General features: G+C 56.8%; 4 protein-coding genes across 22 annotated transcripts in view; 2 read left to right on the forward strand and 2 right to left on the reverse strand.

The window, feature by feature from the left end:
• Nucleotides 1–3,139, forward strand: part of UNKL (unk like zinc finger) — a 53,607-nt gene extending 50,468 nt beyond the window's left edge. For 6 of the 10 annotated variants that reach the window (XM_033236285.1, XM_033236287.1, XM_033236288.1 and 3 more), the window contains one exon: nucleotides 1–3,138. In XM_033236285.1, the coding sequence (XP_033092176.1) occupies nucleotides 1–156 (156 nt within the window). In that variant the 3' untranslated portion in view covers nucleotides 157–3,138. The other 4 variants (XR_004443081.1, XR_004443082.1, XM_033236290.1 and 1 more) reach the window with 2 other exon arrangements.
• Nucleotides 1,379–13,541, reverse strand: GNPTG (N-acetylglucosamine-1-phosphate transferase subunit gamma). Of its 2 annotated transcripts, XM_033236296.1 has the most exons (12): nucleotides 13,432–13,541; nucleotides 13,290–13,347; nucleotides 13,143–13,210; nucleotides 4,538–4,592; nucleotides 4,375–4,458; nucleotides 4,198–4,291; nucleotides 4,009–4,123; nucleotides 3,795–3,877; nucleotides 3,588–3,719; nucleotides 3,428–3,509; nucleotides 3,195–3,337; nucleotides 1,379–2,944 (listed from the first exon to the last, which is right to left on the reverse strand). In XM_033236296.1, the coding sequence occupies exons 1-11, from the start codon at nucleotides 13,481–13,483 to the stop codon at nucleotides 3,243–3,245; spliced, it is 918 nt and encodes a 305-aa protein (XP_033092187.1). In that variant the 5' UTR covers nucleotides 13,484–13,541; the 3' UTR covers nucleotides 1,379–2,944; nucleotides 3,195–3,242. The 2 variants fall into 2 exon arrangements, with proteins under 2 accessions (XP_033092187.1, XP_033092186.1); XM_033236295.1 differs by lacking the exon at nucleotides 1,379–2,944 and having other exon boundaries at nucleotides 2,994–3,337.
• TSR3 (TSR3 ribosome maturation factor) lies at nucleotides 13,535–16,211 on the forward strand. The gene is made up of 6 exons (XM_033236294.1): nucleotides 13,535–13,752; nucleotides 13,849–14,068; nucleotides 14,453–14,646; nucleotides 15,220–15,396; nucleotides 15,503–15,566; nucleotides 15,842–16,211. The coding sequence occupies exons 1-6, from the start codon at nucleotides 13,641–13,643 to the stop codon at nucleotides 16,011–16,013; spliced, it is 939 nt and encodes a 312-aa protein (XP_033092185.1). The 5' UTR covers nucleotides 13,535–13,640; the 3' UTR covers nucleotides 16,014–16,211.
• BAIAP3 (BAI1 associated protein 3) overlaps nucleotides 16,011–17,094 on the reverse strand; it is a 15,196-nt gene continuing 14,112 nt past the window's right edge. For 7 of the 9 annotated variants that reach the window (XR_004443080.1, XM_033236282.1, XM_033236284.1 and 4 more), the window contains one exon: nucleotides 16,011–17,038. Coding sequence is in view for 7 of the 9 variants with exons in the window: in XM_033236282.1 (XP_033092173.1) it covers nucleotides 16,935–17,038 (104 nt within the window). In the remaining 2 variants the exon portion in view is untranslated. The remainder of the gene's footprint in view (nucleotides 17,039–17,094) is intronic. The other 2 variants (XR_004443079.1, XM_033236283.1) reach the window with 2 other exon arrangements.

Raw genomic sequence — 17,094 nt, forward strand, 5'->3', positions numbered from 1 at the left:
GTGATCTTCCAGCTCCGCGCCAAGCAGTGCGTAGCCTGCCGGGAGCGGGCCCACAGTGCCGTCCTGCGGCCGTGCCAGCACCGCGTCCTCTGTGAGCCGTGTGCGGCTGCCGCACCCGAGTGCCCCTACTGCAAGGGCCAGCCCCTGCGGTGGTGACCTCAGCGGGGACAGCCACCTCCTGCTGGGCACCCTGGCTCCAGCGCTCCTTGTGACCACAGACACATCGTCACTCACTTCTGGTGCCACCGCTGTGAGGACCGAGGCTGGGAGCCCCGCCCGCGCTCAGCCCGTTATCATGAGGCTGGGAGCCCCTGCCCACGCTCGGCCGACAGCTTTCCTGTCACACGTTATCACCTATCTAGTCCTACCGACGGTTTCAAGGTATTTTCCTCAAAAACCTTAAAGGCAAACCTACAGAACCCGCCTGCCTGTCCTCGAGGGGCCTGGTGCCTCAGGGGTCCGCGTGGCGCTGTGATCACAGCATTTTGTGGTCCTGACACTCCTGTGACTGGACCACTGAGAGCTGGGGTCTTTCAAAGCACTTTGTAAAGCGAGGAATTTAGAGGTTATAAATTGCTCTAAGCTGCTTTCTATGTTGTTTTTTAAATATGCGATAATATGAAGCTTTATATGTGTACTGTGAACTTAAATATTTCATAGCAGTTCATTGTGAATTCATAGTATGCTGAATATATTAGATTTCATATTCTGAAACTAGTACTTATGAAATGAGCGTTTATCTAGTAGTAAGACCTAGGATTTTTACATTTTCCCATTAAGTGCAGATAGTATTTATAATAAGCAGAGTGATTATGGATTTAGATGTTTTTAACTTGATGGAAGGAGCTAGTTTTCCCGAGCCTGTGTGCGCACAAGGCACTGGGGTTGATATTCCAGCCTCGTGACGTGGGAGCAGGAGAGCTCCATCCTGCATTTCTGTGATCCGTGGCCACTTTTCCTATGCGTCTGTGCCTTGTTAAACAAGTGAAGGAACATCACTGGTTTTGTTTTCTCCCTTGAACCTCTGAAAGACAGTTTGATACTAACGAAAAATGCAGCAGAAGGGATCAGACATCAGAGGTTTTAGAATTTTTTAAGCAGCTGTCTTCTGGCCGGGCACGGTGGCTCACGCCTGTGATCCCAGCACTTTTGGAGGCTGAGGCGGGTGGATCACCTAAGGTCAGGAGATTGAGACCATCCTGGCTAACATGGTGAAACTCCGTCTCTACTAAAAATACAAAACTTAGCCGGGTGTTGTGGTGGGCACCGGTAGTCCCAGCTACTCGGGGGGCTGAGGTAGGAGAATCGCTTGAACCCGGGAGGCAGAGGTTGCAGTGAGCCAGGATCACGCCACTGCACTCCAGCCTGGGTGACAGAGTGAGACTCTGGCTCAAAAAAAAAAAAAAAAGCTGTCTTCTGATGACTTAGATCTGTCCTAGGCAATGGTGCTTTGTAGCTCCTTGGAGACATCGCTAGGCGTCCTGGCGGGGGTCAGGCAGTGACCTGGGAGAGTGGCTGGCTCCCCAGCACCTGTGGCCACCCCCGTCCTGCTCATGTGGGAGACGCTCGAGCCGTGGTGTGCGCCAGGGTGCCGGGTGTATGTGAGTCACCTGACCCGTACTGCCAGTTAGTATCGGGGTTCATCCATGTGGCCAGCAAGGTCACACCAGGACCCAGTCACACCCTCTTAGTGGCCTGGAGCACACAGGGGAAGTAGCCCCCAAGGTCCCGGCTCTGCTGTGGTCCCCTGGCCTGTCTGCCCCTGGAGCGACAGCGTGGCTTCCAGCCGCAGCAGAAACGTGACTGAGAACGCGTCGTTGACCTGACCCTTCTGCTCAGGGCTGGGACTGTCCCTAGGAGTTGAGGAGCAGGAACAGGCGTCTGTGATTTACGGCGACCTGGCTCTCTGTGGGCCATGTGGGTTGTGAGGGCACAAGAGCAGGCAGCGGCATCAACGTGTTCCTCCCTGCCCGTCGCTTTGCCAAAGACTTTTAATAGCATTTTTTAAAAGTGCAAAACGTCTAGGTAAAAAATTTTTATCAGTGACCAAATTAGAATGTATTTAATATAGTAGGAGGTTTAAGAACTTTTTTAACGTAAGACAAACTGATAGCAACATTCTATCATTTTAAAGGAAGTGGATCCGTGACATTCTGCAGCTAGTCCACTACTCCAGGTAACTATCGACTTGGTTTTAGTGAATCTATTTTGTTTTTAATTATAGTGATGATTTATTAGCTCAGTATCTAGAAATTACGTATATTTTGTGCTACTGTCATCAATGTGTAAAATCCTGTTTTTATTATTTATGCACTTGGTTCCTATTTCGGGCCTCTGGTCTTTTCTGGGATATGGTGTCTGCCCAGACGTCTCCCGGTTGTCGGGAGTAGCTGAGCGCTAGTCTGCTGGCTGCTCTGCTCTTTCTGGGAACAAGGTGGCGGCTGCCCCTTCAGGGCGTCTCCATGGCTCAGCTTCTGGGGTGGTGGAGCTGGGAGCCCCAGGGGTTGGAGGACGGCGGAGACACCTGCTCCCCCATATTAGTACTGGCTCTGAGGACAGGTGAGCAGTGGGAAGACCAAAGAATGGCTGCCGGCGCTGCCAGGATTGGAGATGGAGGCAAGACCCCGGGGCTACCCGCCCTGGGGCCTTCCTCACCCATCTCAGCGGCCAAGGCCTCAGGGATGGATCCGAGGTGGCCGAGGAACCAGCAGTGGCTGGAAGGTGCCCCGTGGAGGCAGGCCCAGCAGCTCCCACCTGCGGCCATGGCTGGCACTGGGCATGGGAGCCGAGTGGTGGCCGGTTCTGTGTGGTGTTGCCTGTCGTCTGTGACTCTAGTGTTCAGCATTAGCAGTGAAAACAGTGATGTGTGTAACTGTGGTCAGCAGACCTTGTTCCGTGTGGACGCGTCATGTGGATTAATTTCTGGAAGCCTCAATCTGTATGTCTGAGTAGATGAGAGTGTTGTTTGAGTGGAATTTTCTTAACCCGGAAGGTAGGATTTATAATCATTTACTTGTAGTGAACTGTTTAAAGTTAACACTTGTCAAATTTTTTTACACTATAGCATTTATGCAATGGTTTACAGAATTCATGGAATTATTTTTATCAGTATGGGAATTAATTAAAACCTTGAATCTTTGTTTTGTCTGCTTCTCTAAGAACAAGCCTGGCCAGCTGGTCGCTGGGGATCCTACCAGCCAATCTGTAGGGCGCTTGTCCACCTCTGCCTTCCCAGCATAGGGTCACAAACTCCCACGCAGTCCTGGGTCCCCCCGCAGCTGCTCTGCAGGCTTGGCTCTGGGTGGCTTGTGGCCCAAGTGCTCCAAGCTGGAAGTTTCTGCCAAAACACCAGGTGGCCGATCCTCACCTGGACCCACAGGTGGTGGGTGCAATGGTGGGCCTGGCCCTCTCCCCACAGGTGACTTACCTGTGGGCCTCATGTAGGGGATACCGTGCTGGCTGAGCAAACCTTTTAGCCTTCTGATCTCCTCAGACAGTTCTCTACGCGCCTACAACACGAAGGTCAAGGGAAAGGCCGGGGCGGGGCGGGAGGCTACTGTGTGCTGCCACCTCCCACAGTACCGTACCTTTCTGCAGTTTTCCAGGGTCTCAAACCCCAAGCTGTCAGGACCTCCCTCCAGCTGGGTGGGTTCGTTTTCTTCTGGGGCCTTTAAGTAGCCAGCATCCTCAAAAAGTGTCCGCAGCAACTTCTCATGGCCCTGAAAGTGGAGGATGCAGGGGCAGCACCCAGCTCCCAGCCGGGCGTGCCGGGGCAACCCCGAGCGTACGCTTACCTGGGCGGTGATCAGCTTGTCAGCCAGGTCCTGCTCCACCTGGTCCCACCGCCGCTGCAGGGCCTCTGGCAGGGTCGGGTACACTGAGGACCCCAGAGAAGCCAGACTCAGCTGTGCCCCATGTCCCAACTCTGGCCCCCACCACTGCAGGGCCTCTGGCAGGGCTGCGTGCATGGCCGACCCCACCGGCCCCCACTGCGTCCTGCACCCCTACCTAGCAAGGCGTGGGGGTGGCAGACGAGGGGGGTCTCGAACGTCAGTGCATAGACACAGGTGCTTGGCTCGGACACGTGGACCAGCCGGTTGCTTTTTCCACACGCCAGCTCCACCTGGGGAGGGAACGCCGGTGGGTGTGTTGCAGAGGCTGGGGCCCCTCTTCCCAGGCTCCCGTCTGAGGCCCCACCTTGCTCTGCCGACTCCGGGAACGGCAGGCGTCACCATCCCTCATCCACATGCCCATGAAGGTGTTGTTGGCGATCTCCCACTCGTGCCAGATGCTGCGGGGACATGGGCACGGCCCGTGAGGCCGGGCGGGGGAGCCGCGCTGCCGCTTTGGGATCCCTGGCCCAGCCCCGCTCACCCGAGGACCCCGCTGTAGGCGTTCCAGCGGAAGGTCTGCTCGTGCTGGGTCACGTTGTGGAATGGGCAGAACTCGTACTTGTACCTGGGGACACAGGTGGCATGAGGGGGGTCCCCAGGCTGCACCCCAGCCCACCCTCACACCCCCGCCCCCCCGCACTCACGTGGACTCCACCAGGCTGAAGCACTTGCCCGAGAGTCGGAAGAGATGCGCCGGCCCTGGAAGAGACTCACACTGATCCCCAGGCTCCGTGCACAGAACCTGTTTGCAAAGACTGGCAGAGTCTGTTTTCAAAAGACCAGTTTTTAACAAAAAGCACAACACGTTCAAAGAAACAGGAAAACAGGTCCCATTCAATGGAAGAAACTGACAAAACCAAGAATTCTAACAGCCTTTTAAAAATTAGAGTTAAGGCTTGGTATCGTGGCTCACACCTGTCATCTCAGCACTTTGGGAGGCCAGGGCGGGAAGATCGCTTGAGGCCAGGAGTACAAGACCAGTACGGGCAACACTGCGGGACCCCCGTGTCTACACAAAAAACACACACAAAAAACTAGCTGGGTGTGGTGGTGTGTACCTGTAATCCCACCTACTCGGGAGGCTGAGGCAGGAGAATTGCTTGAACCTGGGAAGCGGAGGTTGCAGTGAGCTGAGATCGTACCACTGCACTCCAGCCTGCATGACGGAGCAAGACCCTGTCTCCAAAAAAAAAAAAAAGGCATTCCCAGATAAAAGCTTCAGGAATTGGCTACCTGCAGGCCCATGTGCCCTGCGGGGAAGTGAGTAGACAGACAGCAGCTCAGCTGGAGGGAGACAGAGGGCCCTAGTACAGGGGTAAATTAAATGCCAGTTACCTTTCTAGCTGTGGTCTGTATGTCTACAGAACTTAAACCAGTGGTCCCCCATATTTTTGGCAGCAGGGACTGCTTTCATGGAAGGCAGTTTTCTGTCAGCCGGGGGTGGGGATGGGTGGTTTTGGGATGGAGCTTCCACCTCGCCTCATCAGGCATCAGGTTATTTTTTTTCTTTTTGAGACACAGTCTCATTCTGTCACCCAAGCTAAAGTGCAATGGCACGATCTCGGCTGACTGCAACCTCCGCCTCCTGGGTTCAAGTGATTCCCCTGCCTCAGCCTCCCGAGTAGCTGGGATCCCAGGCACGCACCACCACACCGGCTGATTGTTGTATTTTCAGCAAAGATGGGGTTTCACTCTGTTGGCCAGGCTGCTCTGGAACTCCGGACCTCCAGATCCGTCCACCTTGGCCTCCCAAGTGCTGGGACTGCAGGCGTGAGCCACTGCGCCCCGCCTGAAAGACTAACTTTTAAAGACATAAACAGGCTGAAAGTGAAGGTGTGGAAGAGGATTCACGTGAGCAGCCAGAAGAGCTGGAGCGGCTGGAACTACGGGAGACAAATCCACTCCATGTCGGCACCAGGGTCCGTGCGCCAAGACACCACCATTATCCATGTGCAGACAGTGCCACCCACTACATAAGGCTGACAGGAGACATCCACACCCTTTCTTTCTTTCTTTTGAGATGGAGTCTACTCTTGTCACCAGGCTGGAGTGCAATGGCACCATCTCGGCTCTCTGCAACCTCCCCCTCTGGGTTCAACCAATTTTCCCGCCTCAACCTCCCCAGTAGCTAGGCTTACAGGTGCCCGCCACCACGGCTGGCTAATTTTTGTATTTTTGTACAGACAGGGTTTCTCCATGTTGGCCAGGCTGGTCTTGAACTCCTGACCTCAGGTGATCCACCTGCCTCAGCCTCCTAAAGTGCTGGGATTACAGGCGTGAGCCCCCACGCCCGCCCTGATGGATTTAATATTCTTAAGATGACTACCACACATAGTGATCTGCAGAGTCAATGCAACCCCATCCAAATCCCAATGACATTTTTTGCAGAAATAGAAAACACATCCTAAAGTTCATAGGGAGTCTCAGAGGACCCCCAAATCATCAAACGGTCTTGAAAAAGAACAGAGTTGAAAGACTCATACATACTGATTCCAAAAATTACTTCAAAGCGATCATGATCAAAACAGTGTGATACTAGCATAAAGACCGGAGTAGAGGCAGGGCACGGTGGCTCACGCCTGTAATCCCAGCGCTTTGGGCGGCCAAGGCAGGCAGATCACGAGGTCAGGAGATCGAGACTATCCTGGCCAACATGGTGAAACCTGGTCTCTAATAAAATACAAAAAATTAGCCGAGCGTGATGGCAAACGCCTACAGTCCCAGCTACTCAGGAGGCTGACTTAGGAGAATTGCTTGAGGCTGGGAGGTGGAGAGGTTGCCATGAGCTGAGATTGTGCTACTGCACTCCAGCCTGGGCTACAGAGTTAGACTCTATATGGAAAAAACAAAACAAAAAACCATCAAGGGAGTGAAAAGATAACCCATGGAATGGGAGAAAATAAACAGTGGCAAATCATATACGTGAGGGATTCATATCCAGCATATATAAAGAACCACAGCCCTACAATAAACCCAGTTTAAAAACTGGCAAAGCAGCCTGTCATCCCAGCACTCTGGGAGGCCGAGGCGGGCAGATCACCTGAGGTCAGGAGTTTGACATCAACCTGGTCAAATTGGAGAAACCCTGTCTCTACTAAATAAAAATTAGCCAGGTGTGGTGGTGCATGCCTGTAATCCTAGCTACTCGAGAGGCTTGAGGCAGTAGAATTGCTTGAGCCTGGGTGGCGGAGGTTTCGGTGAACCAAGGTTGCACCACTGCACTCCAGCCTGGGCGACAGAGCGAGACTCCATCTCAAAAAGAAAAAAAAAAAGTTCACAGCAGCCTATTCCCAGCCAGGGGCCGGAAGCCACCGCCGTGTCCAGACGACGGGTAAACACGTGGTCTGTCCTTGCCTGGGACAGTCCTCAGCCGTAACAACGAAGGAGGCACTGAGAGCCTCCAGCCTGGGAGACTCAGTGCCAAGAGGAGTCACTCAGACACAGAAGGTCGTGCGCAGTTACGGGTCATCTGTGTGGCGTCTCTGCAACAGCCAAGTTCGGAGACAGCAGAATGGTGGGTGCCGGGGCTGGGGGAGCCAGGGTTTGAAGGGGACAGAGCAAGTTGTGGAGACGATGGTGCTGACGGTTGCAGGGCAGTGGAACCAGCCCCTGGGGGAAGAGGGAAGGTGTGCAGCGTCCCGACCCTCCAGCCAGGCCGGCCACAGGCAGTGCTAGAGCGAGGGCGTCTACAAATCAAGGCCAGTGGCAACTTGTCAGTAAAAGACGCCACAGCAGCCACCCCGTTCTTCAGGCACGCTGGGGAGTCGGGACCTGGCTGGGTATGCACCTGTCACAGCACCCACCGAGACTGTCAGCCACGAGGCCATCCTCTGGGCTGTGGGCAAGGCTGGGGCGTGGGCCGTGGAGGTGGGGAGGAGACCTGGCCCCTGGCTCCTGTTGGGCCTGCGCTGCAGCAGCAAGTGCACTGGTTAGAAGAGGATGCCTCAGTTAGACTGACGTTTTAAACTCTGCAGTTTTACTGTATTAATAAAGTCAAGGCTGGGTGCGGTGGCTCACACCTGTAATCCCAGCACTTTGGGAGGCCGAGGCGGGCAGATCATGAGGTCAGGAGATCGAGACCGTCCTGGATAACACAGTGAAACTCCATCTCTACTAAAAACACACAAAAAAATTAGCCAGGCATGGTGGGGGGCACCTGCAGTCCCAACTACTCGGGAGGCTGAGGCAGGAGAATGGTGTGAACCTGGGAGGCGGAGCTTGCAGTGAGCCGAGATTGCGCCACTGCACTCCAGCCTGGGCAACAAAGCAAGACTCTGTCTCAAAAATAATAATAATAAAGCCAAAATGCACACGAGGTGCTGGGTGGCTGTTCCCTGGGAACCTGGCCAACCCAGGAGCCCGATGCCACCCTCAGCCTGGCCCCGCCCCTGGAGGGCAGAGGCTAATGCCACTGAGACCTCTAGGGCACTGGCCCGGCCTGGCCTTCTGTTCCCTGACATTCCCTGACACCCCGGGGCTGTCCCCTCCCAAGACATGGAGACCAAGATGGCCTGGCTGCCCTGCTCAGGGGATAGGGGCTGTGGATACAGGAAGATCCTGGTCCTTCCTCGTCAGATACCATCTGGGTGGCCCCCACTCCCGGGCTCACCCACTGTCCTCCCAGCCCGACTGCTGGGGGCTGCACCTCAGCCCTGTCATGCCTGCTGTCCCATAGCCTGGGGTGCTTGGGCTCGGCCCCTCCAGTGTGGCCCTAGGGCTCTGCCCAACAGGTACCGAGAGAAGCCTTTGGAGCCATCTGAGACCCTGACGTGTCCCTCGCCCATCTGCCACTCAGACTCCCACTGGGAGGGTGGCTGGTCAGGCTCCTGTGTCCTGGGAACTTGCGTTCCCAGGCTTGTCCCGGCAGACATGACTTGGAGACACCCCAGGAGAGGCGTGGGTGGCAAGCTCAGGTCTGCACCTGCAGGGCCATCTGTCCAGACAGGGCTGCGTGAGGGCGGCGGGGCTTGGCCTGGCTCCCCAGCTGGGAGGAGGCCTCTGCCTGGGCGCTGTCCACGGCTTCAGGGGGCTCCCACTGGCTGGGGTGCAGCCTCCTGCAGGGGATGGTACCACACGCCCCCAACCGGCAGTGCCCAGTACCCTGGGTCCTCTGCTGCTGGCCCGCACCAGAACCCCAGCCACAGCCCCTCCCCTCCGCCCAGCCCTCAGGTCTCAGCAGCCTGCTCTCCTGAGAGGGGTGGGGTCCGGCCCCTCCACTCCTTCAGTCAGACACAGCCAGACCTGAACTGGAGTCTCCACCCACAAGTACCACCACCCCCAAATACCACCACCCCTGCCGGCAGGCTCCTCCTCTGCTCCTCATTCGCCCGCACGTCACGTGCACACTCCATGCTCACCGTCTGCATGGCCAGGTCACTCACCGGTGCCCTTGGCTCCTGCGGGCCCAGGTGGCCTTACCACCAGCTGTCCCTGTGCCCGAGGCCACAGCTCCTCAAGGCCCCATCTACTTGGCTGAGCCTAGACTCCCTCATTTCCCGTCTGCCCCGGTCAAGCTGCGGCGGGAAGCAGTCCCCTAGGGCTGCATCTCTTGGTGACAGTCCCTTCTCGAGGTGGTCCTGCCTCCCACTCTGCTCCCTGGCCTAGCCCCACACCTGGTCCTAGTGCCCTCCTAACTTCCACAACCCCCACGCCCCACCAAGCACTTCCCCGGGGACCTCAGCCTCACCCTCACCCTTGGACCTCACGCACCCCCACTAATGAGTCCTGTGCCCACCATGACCCCTCTCCAAGCACCAGAACCGCCTCATAGGCCCAGCCTGGCCCCAACCAAAAGCAAGCTCCCAGCCTGACCCCTGCAGTCCGCTTTCCATGGCTTCTCTAGCCAGGATCCTGGGGCCACTCTGCTCCTCCCCAATCCCTCCCCAGATCCCGGCCCCTGCCAGGGCCCCAGAGTCCTGCCCAGCTGGCTGCTCCCTCCCACTGCCACTGAGGCAGAGCTCCCTCCTGGACAGTGTGCTGGGCTGTGGCAGGACCACCAACCTGACCGTGCCCCATCCCCTCTCCATGCCACAGCAGGACACTGTCTCCAAATCACAGACCTACCAACCTCTGCTCCTCCTGCTGTCAGGGGACGAGACTCCTGACTCATCTGGTGGAGGCCCAGGCCATGGAGGTGCCCACTGCCCAGCCCAGCCCCACCAGCCTCGGCCCTGGCAAACCCACCCCTTCCTTCTTCTTGGCAGAGGCTCTTCTGCCGGGACCTTCTGAACCCTAGGCCGCACTCACCACGCCCGAGTTTCTCAGCCCGATTATCTTTCTGCTCTGCTCATTCCACAGACCACACTCTCCTACCCACTGCGCACAATCTGTTTCACACGCTGATGCTGAAAGAGTGCTACATCAAAGACAAAAAACACTTAGAATATCCATGCCCGATCCCACGGATGCGGGAGACTATCCGCACCCAACCCCCCAGATGCAGGAAAAAATGGTCTGGAGAAAAACACCATCAACAAAAAGACTGGGAAACAGGAAAACAAACATGCCACTTAGATCCAAAGGTGGGACGAGAACTGCTCCAGATGAAAACACTAAAGAGACATGATTAACCAAATGCACCTGTGAACCCTGACTGGCCCGGGTGTGGGGATGGGGGTGGGGAACACTACAAAAGGCCTTCTTTTTAAATTCTGGGGGTTTTTTGTTATTTTTTTGAGATGAAGTCTTGCCCTGTCACCCAGGCTGGAGTGCAGTGGCATGATCTCAGCTCACTGCAACCTCCGCCTCCTGGGTTCAAGCGATTCTCCAGCCTCGGCCTCCCAAGTAGCTGGAATTACAGGTGGACACTGCTATGCCCAGCTAATTTTTGTTTTTGTGTTTTTTTTTAGTAGAGACAGGGTTTCACCATGTTAGCCAGGCTGGTCTTGAACTCCTGGGCTCCAGTGATCCTCACACCTCAGCCTCCCTCCTGAGCAGCAAGCACGTGCCACCACAACCAGCATATTCTGTTTTCTTTCCAGGACTCTTACCTCCGAAAAGACGTGGTCCCCTTAGCCAAGGCTGCCTTTCTCCTACTGGAAGGGGTTCGGTCGGGAACTGCTCTTACACAGCGGCCTGCCTCCTCCCCAGCTTCTTGGGACAGGTGCTGGCCCGACTCCAGCACTTCAGGCCCTGGGAAGCCACATCCCATGGCTCTGAGCCTCAGGGAAGTGAGCCTAACCCCACGTGCGCCATCATGCCCAGCCACACAACAAAAACCTTAGAAAGATCTGTTTGGAGTCAAAGTCCACAAAACCTACCAAGCTGCTGTGCCACCTGATCCCCTTTCTCTCTCATCTGTGGTTACCTCAGCTGAATCCCCTCTGGCACGGGCCTTCCTGCTCAAGGCCTTTGGCCACTCCCTTTCCAGAATCCCTTTCCCCAAACAGGCACAGCTTTACTCCCTTTTCTCCTTTAGCTTTGGGCTGAAATGTCACTTCTTAGACTTTTCCTCAGCACCCTATTTAAAGCAGTCCCCAGTCAAGGCAGGAGGATTGCTTGAGGCTGGGAGTTTGGGGCCAGCCTGGGCAACGTAGTGAGACTTCTATCTCTACAAAAACACTTAAAATTTGCCAGGCATGTTGGCATGCACCTGTAGTCCCAGCTACTCAGGAAGCTGAGGGTTGTTGATTGCTTCAGCCCAGGTTCACGGATGCAGTGAGCTATGAATGCACTACTGCACTCCAGCCCGAGTGAGAGAGCAAGACCCTGTCTCTAAAAATAAAAATAAAAATAAAGCGATCCCCCAAACAATACTCTAACACACATTCACACACTCCCTCCTCTGCTTCACATATCTACATGGCATTTTTCATCATTGACCATTCTATGTATTTTACCTAATTCTTTGTTCAGTGCCTGTTCCTCCATCACTCCCCATGAGACTGTCAGCTCCCTGAGGACAAGCATTGGTATATCTCTGTTCGTTTCTGCAACCCCAGCAAGACCCTAACACATAAAAGTATTCAATAATAAAATTATTGAGGCTGGGCACGGTGGCTCACGCCTGTAATCCCAGCACTTTCGGAGGCCAAGATGGGCGGATCACTTGAGGTCAGGAGTTTCGAGACCAGCCTGGTCAATACGGTGAAATAAACCCTGTCTCTACCAAAAATACAAAAATTTGCTGGGCGTGATGGTGATGCATGCCTGTAATCCCAGCTACTTGGGAGGCTGAAGCATGAGGATCACTTGAACGCAGGAGGCGGAGGTTGCAGTGAGCAGAGATCCTGCCACTGCACTCCAGCCTGGGCAACAGAGCGAGACTCTGTCTCAAAAAAAAAAAATTCCTTGGATTTTTGTCTCTTATATTTAATACTCATTCAGTGTTTAAAGGGCATATATACTCATGACCCAACAATTCCACTTCCGGAATCCTGCCTTGGGAAACCACTCACCTGAGTGCAAACCAAGGCACCTACACAGCATGTTCTCCACAGCACTATTTCTAATGGCCAAAAAAAATGTAAAGAACCTAAATACAATCGGGAAATGCAGTGCCATCCGATCGCGTACTGAGCACCAAGAGAAAGAATGAAGACCTATATCACCACCATGAAGCGTCCCAAGACATACAGCGAGTGACAACGACCAATCAGCCAAATACTCACGCAGCTTTTTTTTTTTTTGAGAAGGAGTCTGGCTGTGTCGCCCAGGCTGGAGTGCAGTGGCCGGATCTCAGCTCACTGCAAGCTCCGCCTCCCGGGTTCACGCCATTCTCCCGCCTCAGCCTCCGAGTAGCCGGGACTACAGGCGCCCGCCACCTCGCCCGGCTAGTTTTTTTGTATTTTTAGTAGAGACGGGGTTTCACCATGTTAGCCAGGATGGTCTTGATCTCCTGACCTCGTGATCCACCCGTCTCGGCCTCCCAAGTGCTGGGATTACAGGCTTGAGCCACCGCGCCCGGCCAGCATGATTTTTTTTACAAAGCGACAAAGATTACAAAAACTACACGTTTTCCGGCTGCATAGATACGCACGTAAAAGCACAGAAACGTCTCTGCAAAGTTACCAGACTATGAACGGCAATTACCTCTCGGAAAGAAAAGGAAGGACTAAGTCTGGAGATAACTTTTAATTCGGTACAGGAACGTTCTGGTATATTCTCTCGCACTTCCACATTAATTTTAGAAGGCTGACAAACCAATGCTTTAGACTCCGGGCCGTAACTCTCAGGGTCTCTCACCCATCCTCCATTGTTGCTGCCCCTCCGCGGCCACCCCCGCGCCCGCCAGCAGCGCTCCTCACTCACCAGACACGGGTGAAGGATCCCTCTTGGCCTGGAGGCGACTGGCCTGGGGCAAGAACGGGTTGTTCACCCTACGGGAAGCGGCAGGGTCAGCGGGGAACTGGCCCGGGCCGTCCCCCTGCCCGAGCCGCCAGCCGCGAGGCTGCTCACCCGAACGTGTTGGGCTCCTCTACCACCTTCATCTTCGCGGCACCTGCCGGTGCGGGCCCTACGGAGAGCGAGACCGTGAGCGGGGAGGCCGGGATGCAGAGCGCGCGCGGGGCCTGGGGACGCGGGCGGCCGGGCCACTCACCGCGGACCGAGAGCCCGAGGAACAACAGCACCCGCACCAGCCCCGCCGCCATCGCGCCGCAGCGCCGCGCGGTCACGTGGAATGACGGTCACGTGACCGCGGGAACCGGAAGTGGAGCTCGGCGCATGCGCTGGCAGCCGCACGGCCGGTCCAGAGGCTGAGGGGCGTACTCGTGGGGTGGGCGGTACCCGGCACCCCAGATCCGCGCCATGGGCCGCAGGAGGGCATCGCGCGGGCCGGGGGCGGAAGGCGGCCGCCCTCGGCACCTCCCGACCCGCTCCCTGGAGGCTTTCGCCGAGGAGGTCGGCGCCGCGCTGCAAGGTGAGCGAGGCGTGATGGGGAGAGCGGGTCGGGGTTCGAGGGCCTGCCCGGGGGTCCCACGCTGAGGCCGAGTGCCCTTCTCTCTCTCTCGTGCAGCTTCCGTGGAGGCAGGGGCGGCTGAGGGCGAGGGCGGCCCGGTCCCGGCGGCGCTGCCCTGCACGCTGGCCATGTGGGAGTTGGGCCACTGCGACCCCCGGCGCTGCACCGGCCGTAAGCTGGCCCGCCTGGGGCTGGTGCGCTGCCTGCGCCTGGGCCACAGGTTCGGCGGTCTGGTGCTCAGCCCCGTGGGCAAGCAGTACGTGTCCTCCGCAGACAGGTAGGCGCGGGAGGCCTGCCTTAGCTCGTCTTCATTTCCAGCGCGTGGTTCCTTTCAGGGATCGCTTAGTGGGACTTGTATGTCATACCCACACCCACACCCACACCCACGTGGGCAGGGAACGTCTGTCTAGTTTGCCTCCTTTGCATAGCGCAAAGCCTAGGATAAAGGAGGTTTGGGGATAATAAACGTTTTTTGAGTGAATAAACTCATGCTCTAGGTACCCCAAACAGCTGCCTCAAAAGCTTGCTCATGAAGTCCATTTGAGGATGTTTGGGGATGGCGGAATGATGTCCCTGAATCCCTAGCGAAGCAATTCTCCAGGGACATGCTTCACTTTGGGTAGTACTGGCTCCTGAACTTACCCCATGCTGTCCCTGGCAGACAGCTGGTGGCTCAGTCTGGGGTCGCCGTCATCGACTGCTCCTGGGCCAGGCTGGACCAGACGCCGTTTGGGAAGATGCGAGGTAACCACTTGCGCCTGCTGCCGTACCTGGTGGCTGCCAACCCCGTGAACTATGGCCGGCCGTGCAAACTTTCCTGCGTAGAAGCTTTTGCTGCCACCTTCTGCATCGTAGGTGAGTCCAGGGGCTCCACAGCATCGTGACCAGGCAACCTGGTGTTCCTGCTGTGCTCCCAGCATGGTATTTCCTGCCGACAGACCCCTGGAGGAGCGTAAGGGACGGACAGGGAAGCAGTTCAGACAGACCAGGGTTTCAGTCCCGACTGTCACTTCAGGTTTTCAGCCTGTGGAGTTGCAGTGGAGGCGGAAAGGGATCGCTGCTGAACAGAGGCCAGCGTGTGGGGTGCCATTCATTATCACGGCAGCACAGCCCCGAGAATCCTGCTTATCCTCCATGTCCTCCTCACTGAATTGCTGATCTAAAGAAGCCCAGATGAGGCATGGGGCAGTCTGGGTGGGAATGTTTGCGTTTCACAACAAGGAGGGGGACTCGGTCGGTTGCAGAGGTGTGGACTGTAGCACGGGAGGTGCAGGCTGGGGCTGGGGGCAGCACGGGCTCTCAGGACTGTGAGCTGCTGTTTGGTGAGGACCCTGCAGTTACGTGGGAGAGCCATCCGGCAGCAGGTGATCAGGACGCACTCGAGGGGACCGTTTACTGCTTTGGGTTTCCTGTTTGTCACATCATCAGGCTTTCCGGACCTCGCTGTCATTTTGCTGCGGAAGTTTAAATGGGGCAAGGGCTTCTTGGACCTGAACCGCCAGCTCCTGGACAAGTACGCGGCCTGCAGCGGCCCGGAGGAGGTGCTGCAGGCAGAACAGGAGTTCTTAGCCAGTGCCAAGGACAGCCCCCAGGAGGAGGAGATTGGTGAGCCCTGGCAGGGCTGGGAGTCAAGGCCCTCCAAAGCCTGGGTGGTGGGAGGCCTGGTCCTGCTCTGAGCTCACTTAGAGACCACTTTCCTCTCTCGGCTCAGATCCCTTCGATGTGGATTCAGGGAGAGAGTCTGGAAACCCCAACAGGCCTGTGGCCAGCACCCGGTAGGTCCTTGGGCTTCTTAATTTCATGATCACTCAGACCCAGGGCTCTCCTCTACCTCTGGCCTGAGCCCCTCCTGCTGCCTGGGGGTGGTGTCGTAAACAACACCCCTATGGTCTGACTAAAAAACCTGAAGTGGACATCCCACTGGAGAGGTTTGGGTTTGGAGAGTACATGGAGACGAATCTGTCCTGGGCTTGGGGCTTTTTGTGGATGAGGTTGCCTCCAGCTAGCCAGGGAGGATGTCATTTGGGAACGTGCTCCCCCTCCCTCCCAGGCTGCCCTCGGACACTGATGACAGTGATGCGTCTGAGGACCCGGGGCCTGGCGCCGAGCACGGAGGAACCAGCAGCAGCTGCCCTGAAGACGAGCAGACTCAGGGACAGGGGGCTGAAGCCAGGGCCCCAGCCGAGGTTTGGAAAGGAATCAAGAAGCGGCAGAGAGACTGAGGGTTGCAGACATAAATATATATTTGAGGCTGGGTAACGAGAAAATCTAGAGACACGAGGGACATAGATGGGCCTGGCAGTCTCGGCTCCTCGTGGCTGCTGGCAGGACTGAGCTGTCCGGGTTCTCTCCGCACTTCCAGCACAGCTGTGCTCTGCATCCTGCCTCAGCGCTCTCGCAATGAAGCTGCAGGCCAGGAAGCCCCGTGTGAGTCTCTGTTTTTCACACTGGGCCTGGGGAACGGTTGGGGCGAACTCTTGGCTCTGCCTGGAGGGGCTGTGGAGCAGGTCTCGGGTGGCCACGGATATGTGCGTGAAGGACACCCTGCCAGTTGGCATGGAGCCCTTCACACTGACCACAGTCTTGGGTGACGTCCCTGGCGTGGGAGCCTGTGGGGACTGGAGACCTGTGCGGTTCTTGACTCACCTGCCCTCTGCATCCCTCTGTGAGTGGAGGCTCTGGAAGCTCCACCCAGTGGTGCCAGTGGCACCCTCTGCCCTCCCCAGCTGTGACTACCAAAAATGCCTCTGCACATTGCCTGTCGTGCAGGGAGCACAGCCACTCACTGAGTCCCTGGAGACCAGCTGCCCACTGCCCACCCAGGGCCGGGGAGCCCGAGGAAGCGGGCAGGGAAGCGCACCTGGTGGCCAAGCCCACTGTGGCCTGCACTGTGTCCCAGGCAGCTTCAGGCCAGGTCCTGCCAAGTTGGCCACCCAGATGTGGGGTTGGGTGGAGGGGTTCACAGCACACACCAGACGGACACGGCCAGGGCAATGGGGGCCACGGGGCCGGCCAGGACACACATATCACAGCACAGGAGGGGCGCCGTGGGCCCTGGCTGCACAAAGCTGGCCACAGTGAACTGGAAGATGCTTCAGGGAACTCGGCGTGGGGGCCAGGGCCAGGGTCGGCAGCTGACGGACTCAGGGGTCCGCCTCCATGCACTTCGCCAGCTCCTTGAGTTTCTTCACGAACTCCTGCGCCTCCTTGCTGGTGCGGCCTTCCAGCATCCTCAGCGCAGACCTCACTGCACACGGGCGTGGGCAGATGTATGGGAGCCGGCGACAGGCCACTGCCCCTCCC

This window comes from Trachypithecus francoisi, unplaced genomic scaffold (assembly GCF_009764315.1).
Source record: "Trachypithecus francoisi isolate TF-2019V2 unplaced genomic scaffold, Tfra_2.0 Lachesis_group15, whole genome shotgun sequence".
Classification (NCBI taxonomy): Eukaryota; Metazoa; Chordata; class Mammalia; order Primates; family Cercopithecidae; genus Trachypithecus; species Trachypithecus francoisi.

What these genes read in the sequence shown, in the direction of transcription:
- GNPTG (XM_033236296.1), bottom strand. Translation starts at nt 13,483, where the DNA reads ATGGCGGCGGGGCTGGTGCGGGTGCTGTTGTTCCTCGGGCTCTCGGTC. An exon ending in CCTCGGGCTCTCGGTCCGCG is followed by an intron (nt 13,348 to 13,431) that starts GTGAGTGGCCCG and finishes CGCTCTCCGTAG; the next exon opens with GGCCCGCACCGGCAGGTGCC. An exon ending in GCCTACAGCGGGGTCCTCGG is followed by an intron (nt 4,292 to 4,374) that starts GTGAGCGGGGCT and finishes ATGTCCCCGCAG; the next exon opens with CATCTGGCACGAGTGGGAGA.
- TSR3 (XM_033236294.1), top strand. Translation starts at nt 13,641, where the DNA reads ATGGGCCGCAGGAGGGCATCGCGCGGGCCGGGGGCGGAAGGCGGCCGC. An exon ending in TGCCACCTTCTGCATCGTAG is followed by an intron (nt 14,647 to 15,219) that starts GTGAGTCCAGGG and finishes TCACATCATCAG; the next exon opens with GCTTTCCGGACCTCGCTGTC. An exon ending in AGGCCTGTGGCCAGCACCCG is followed by an intron (nt 15,567 to 15,841) that starts GTAGGTCCTTGG and finishes CCTCCCTCCCAG; the next exon opens with GCTGCCCTCGGACACTGATG.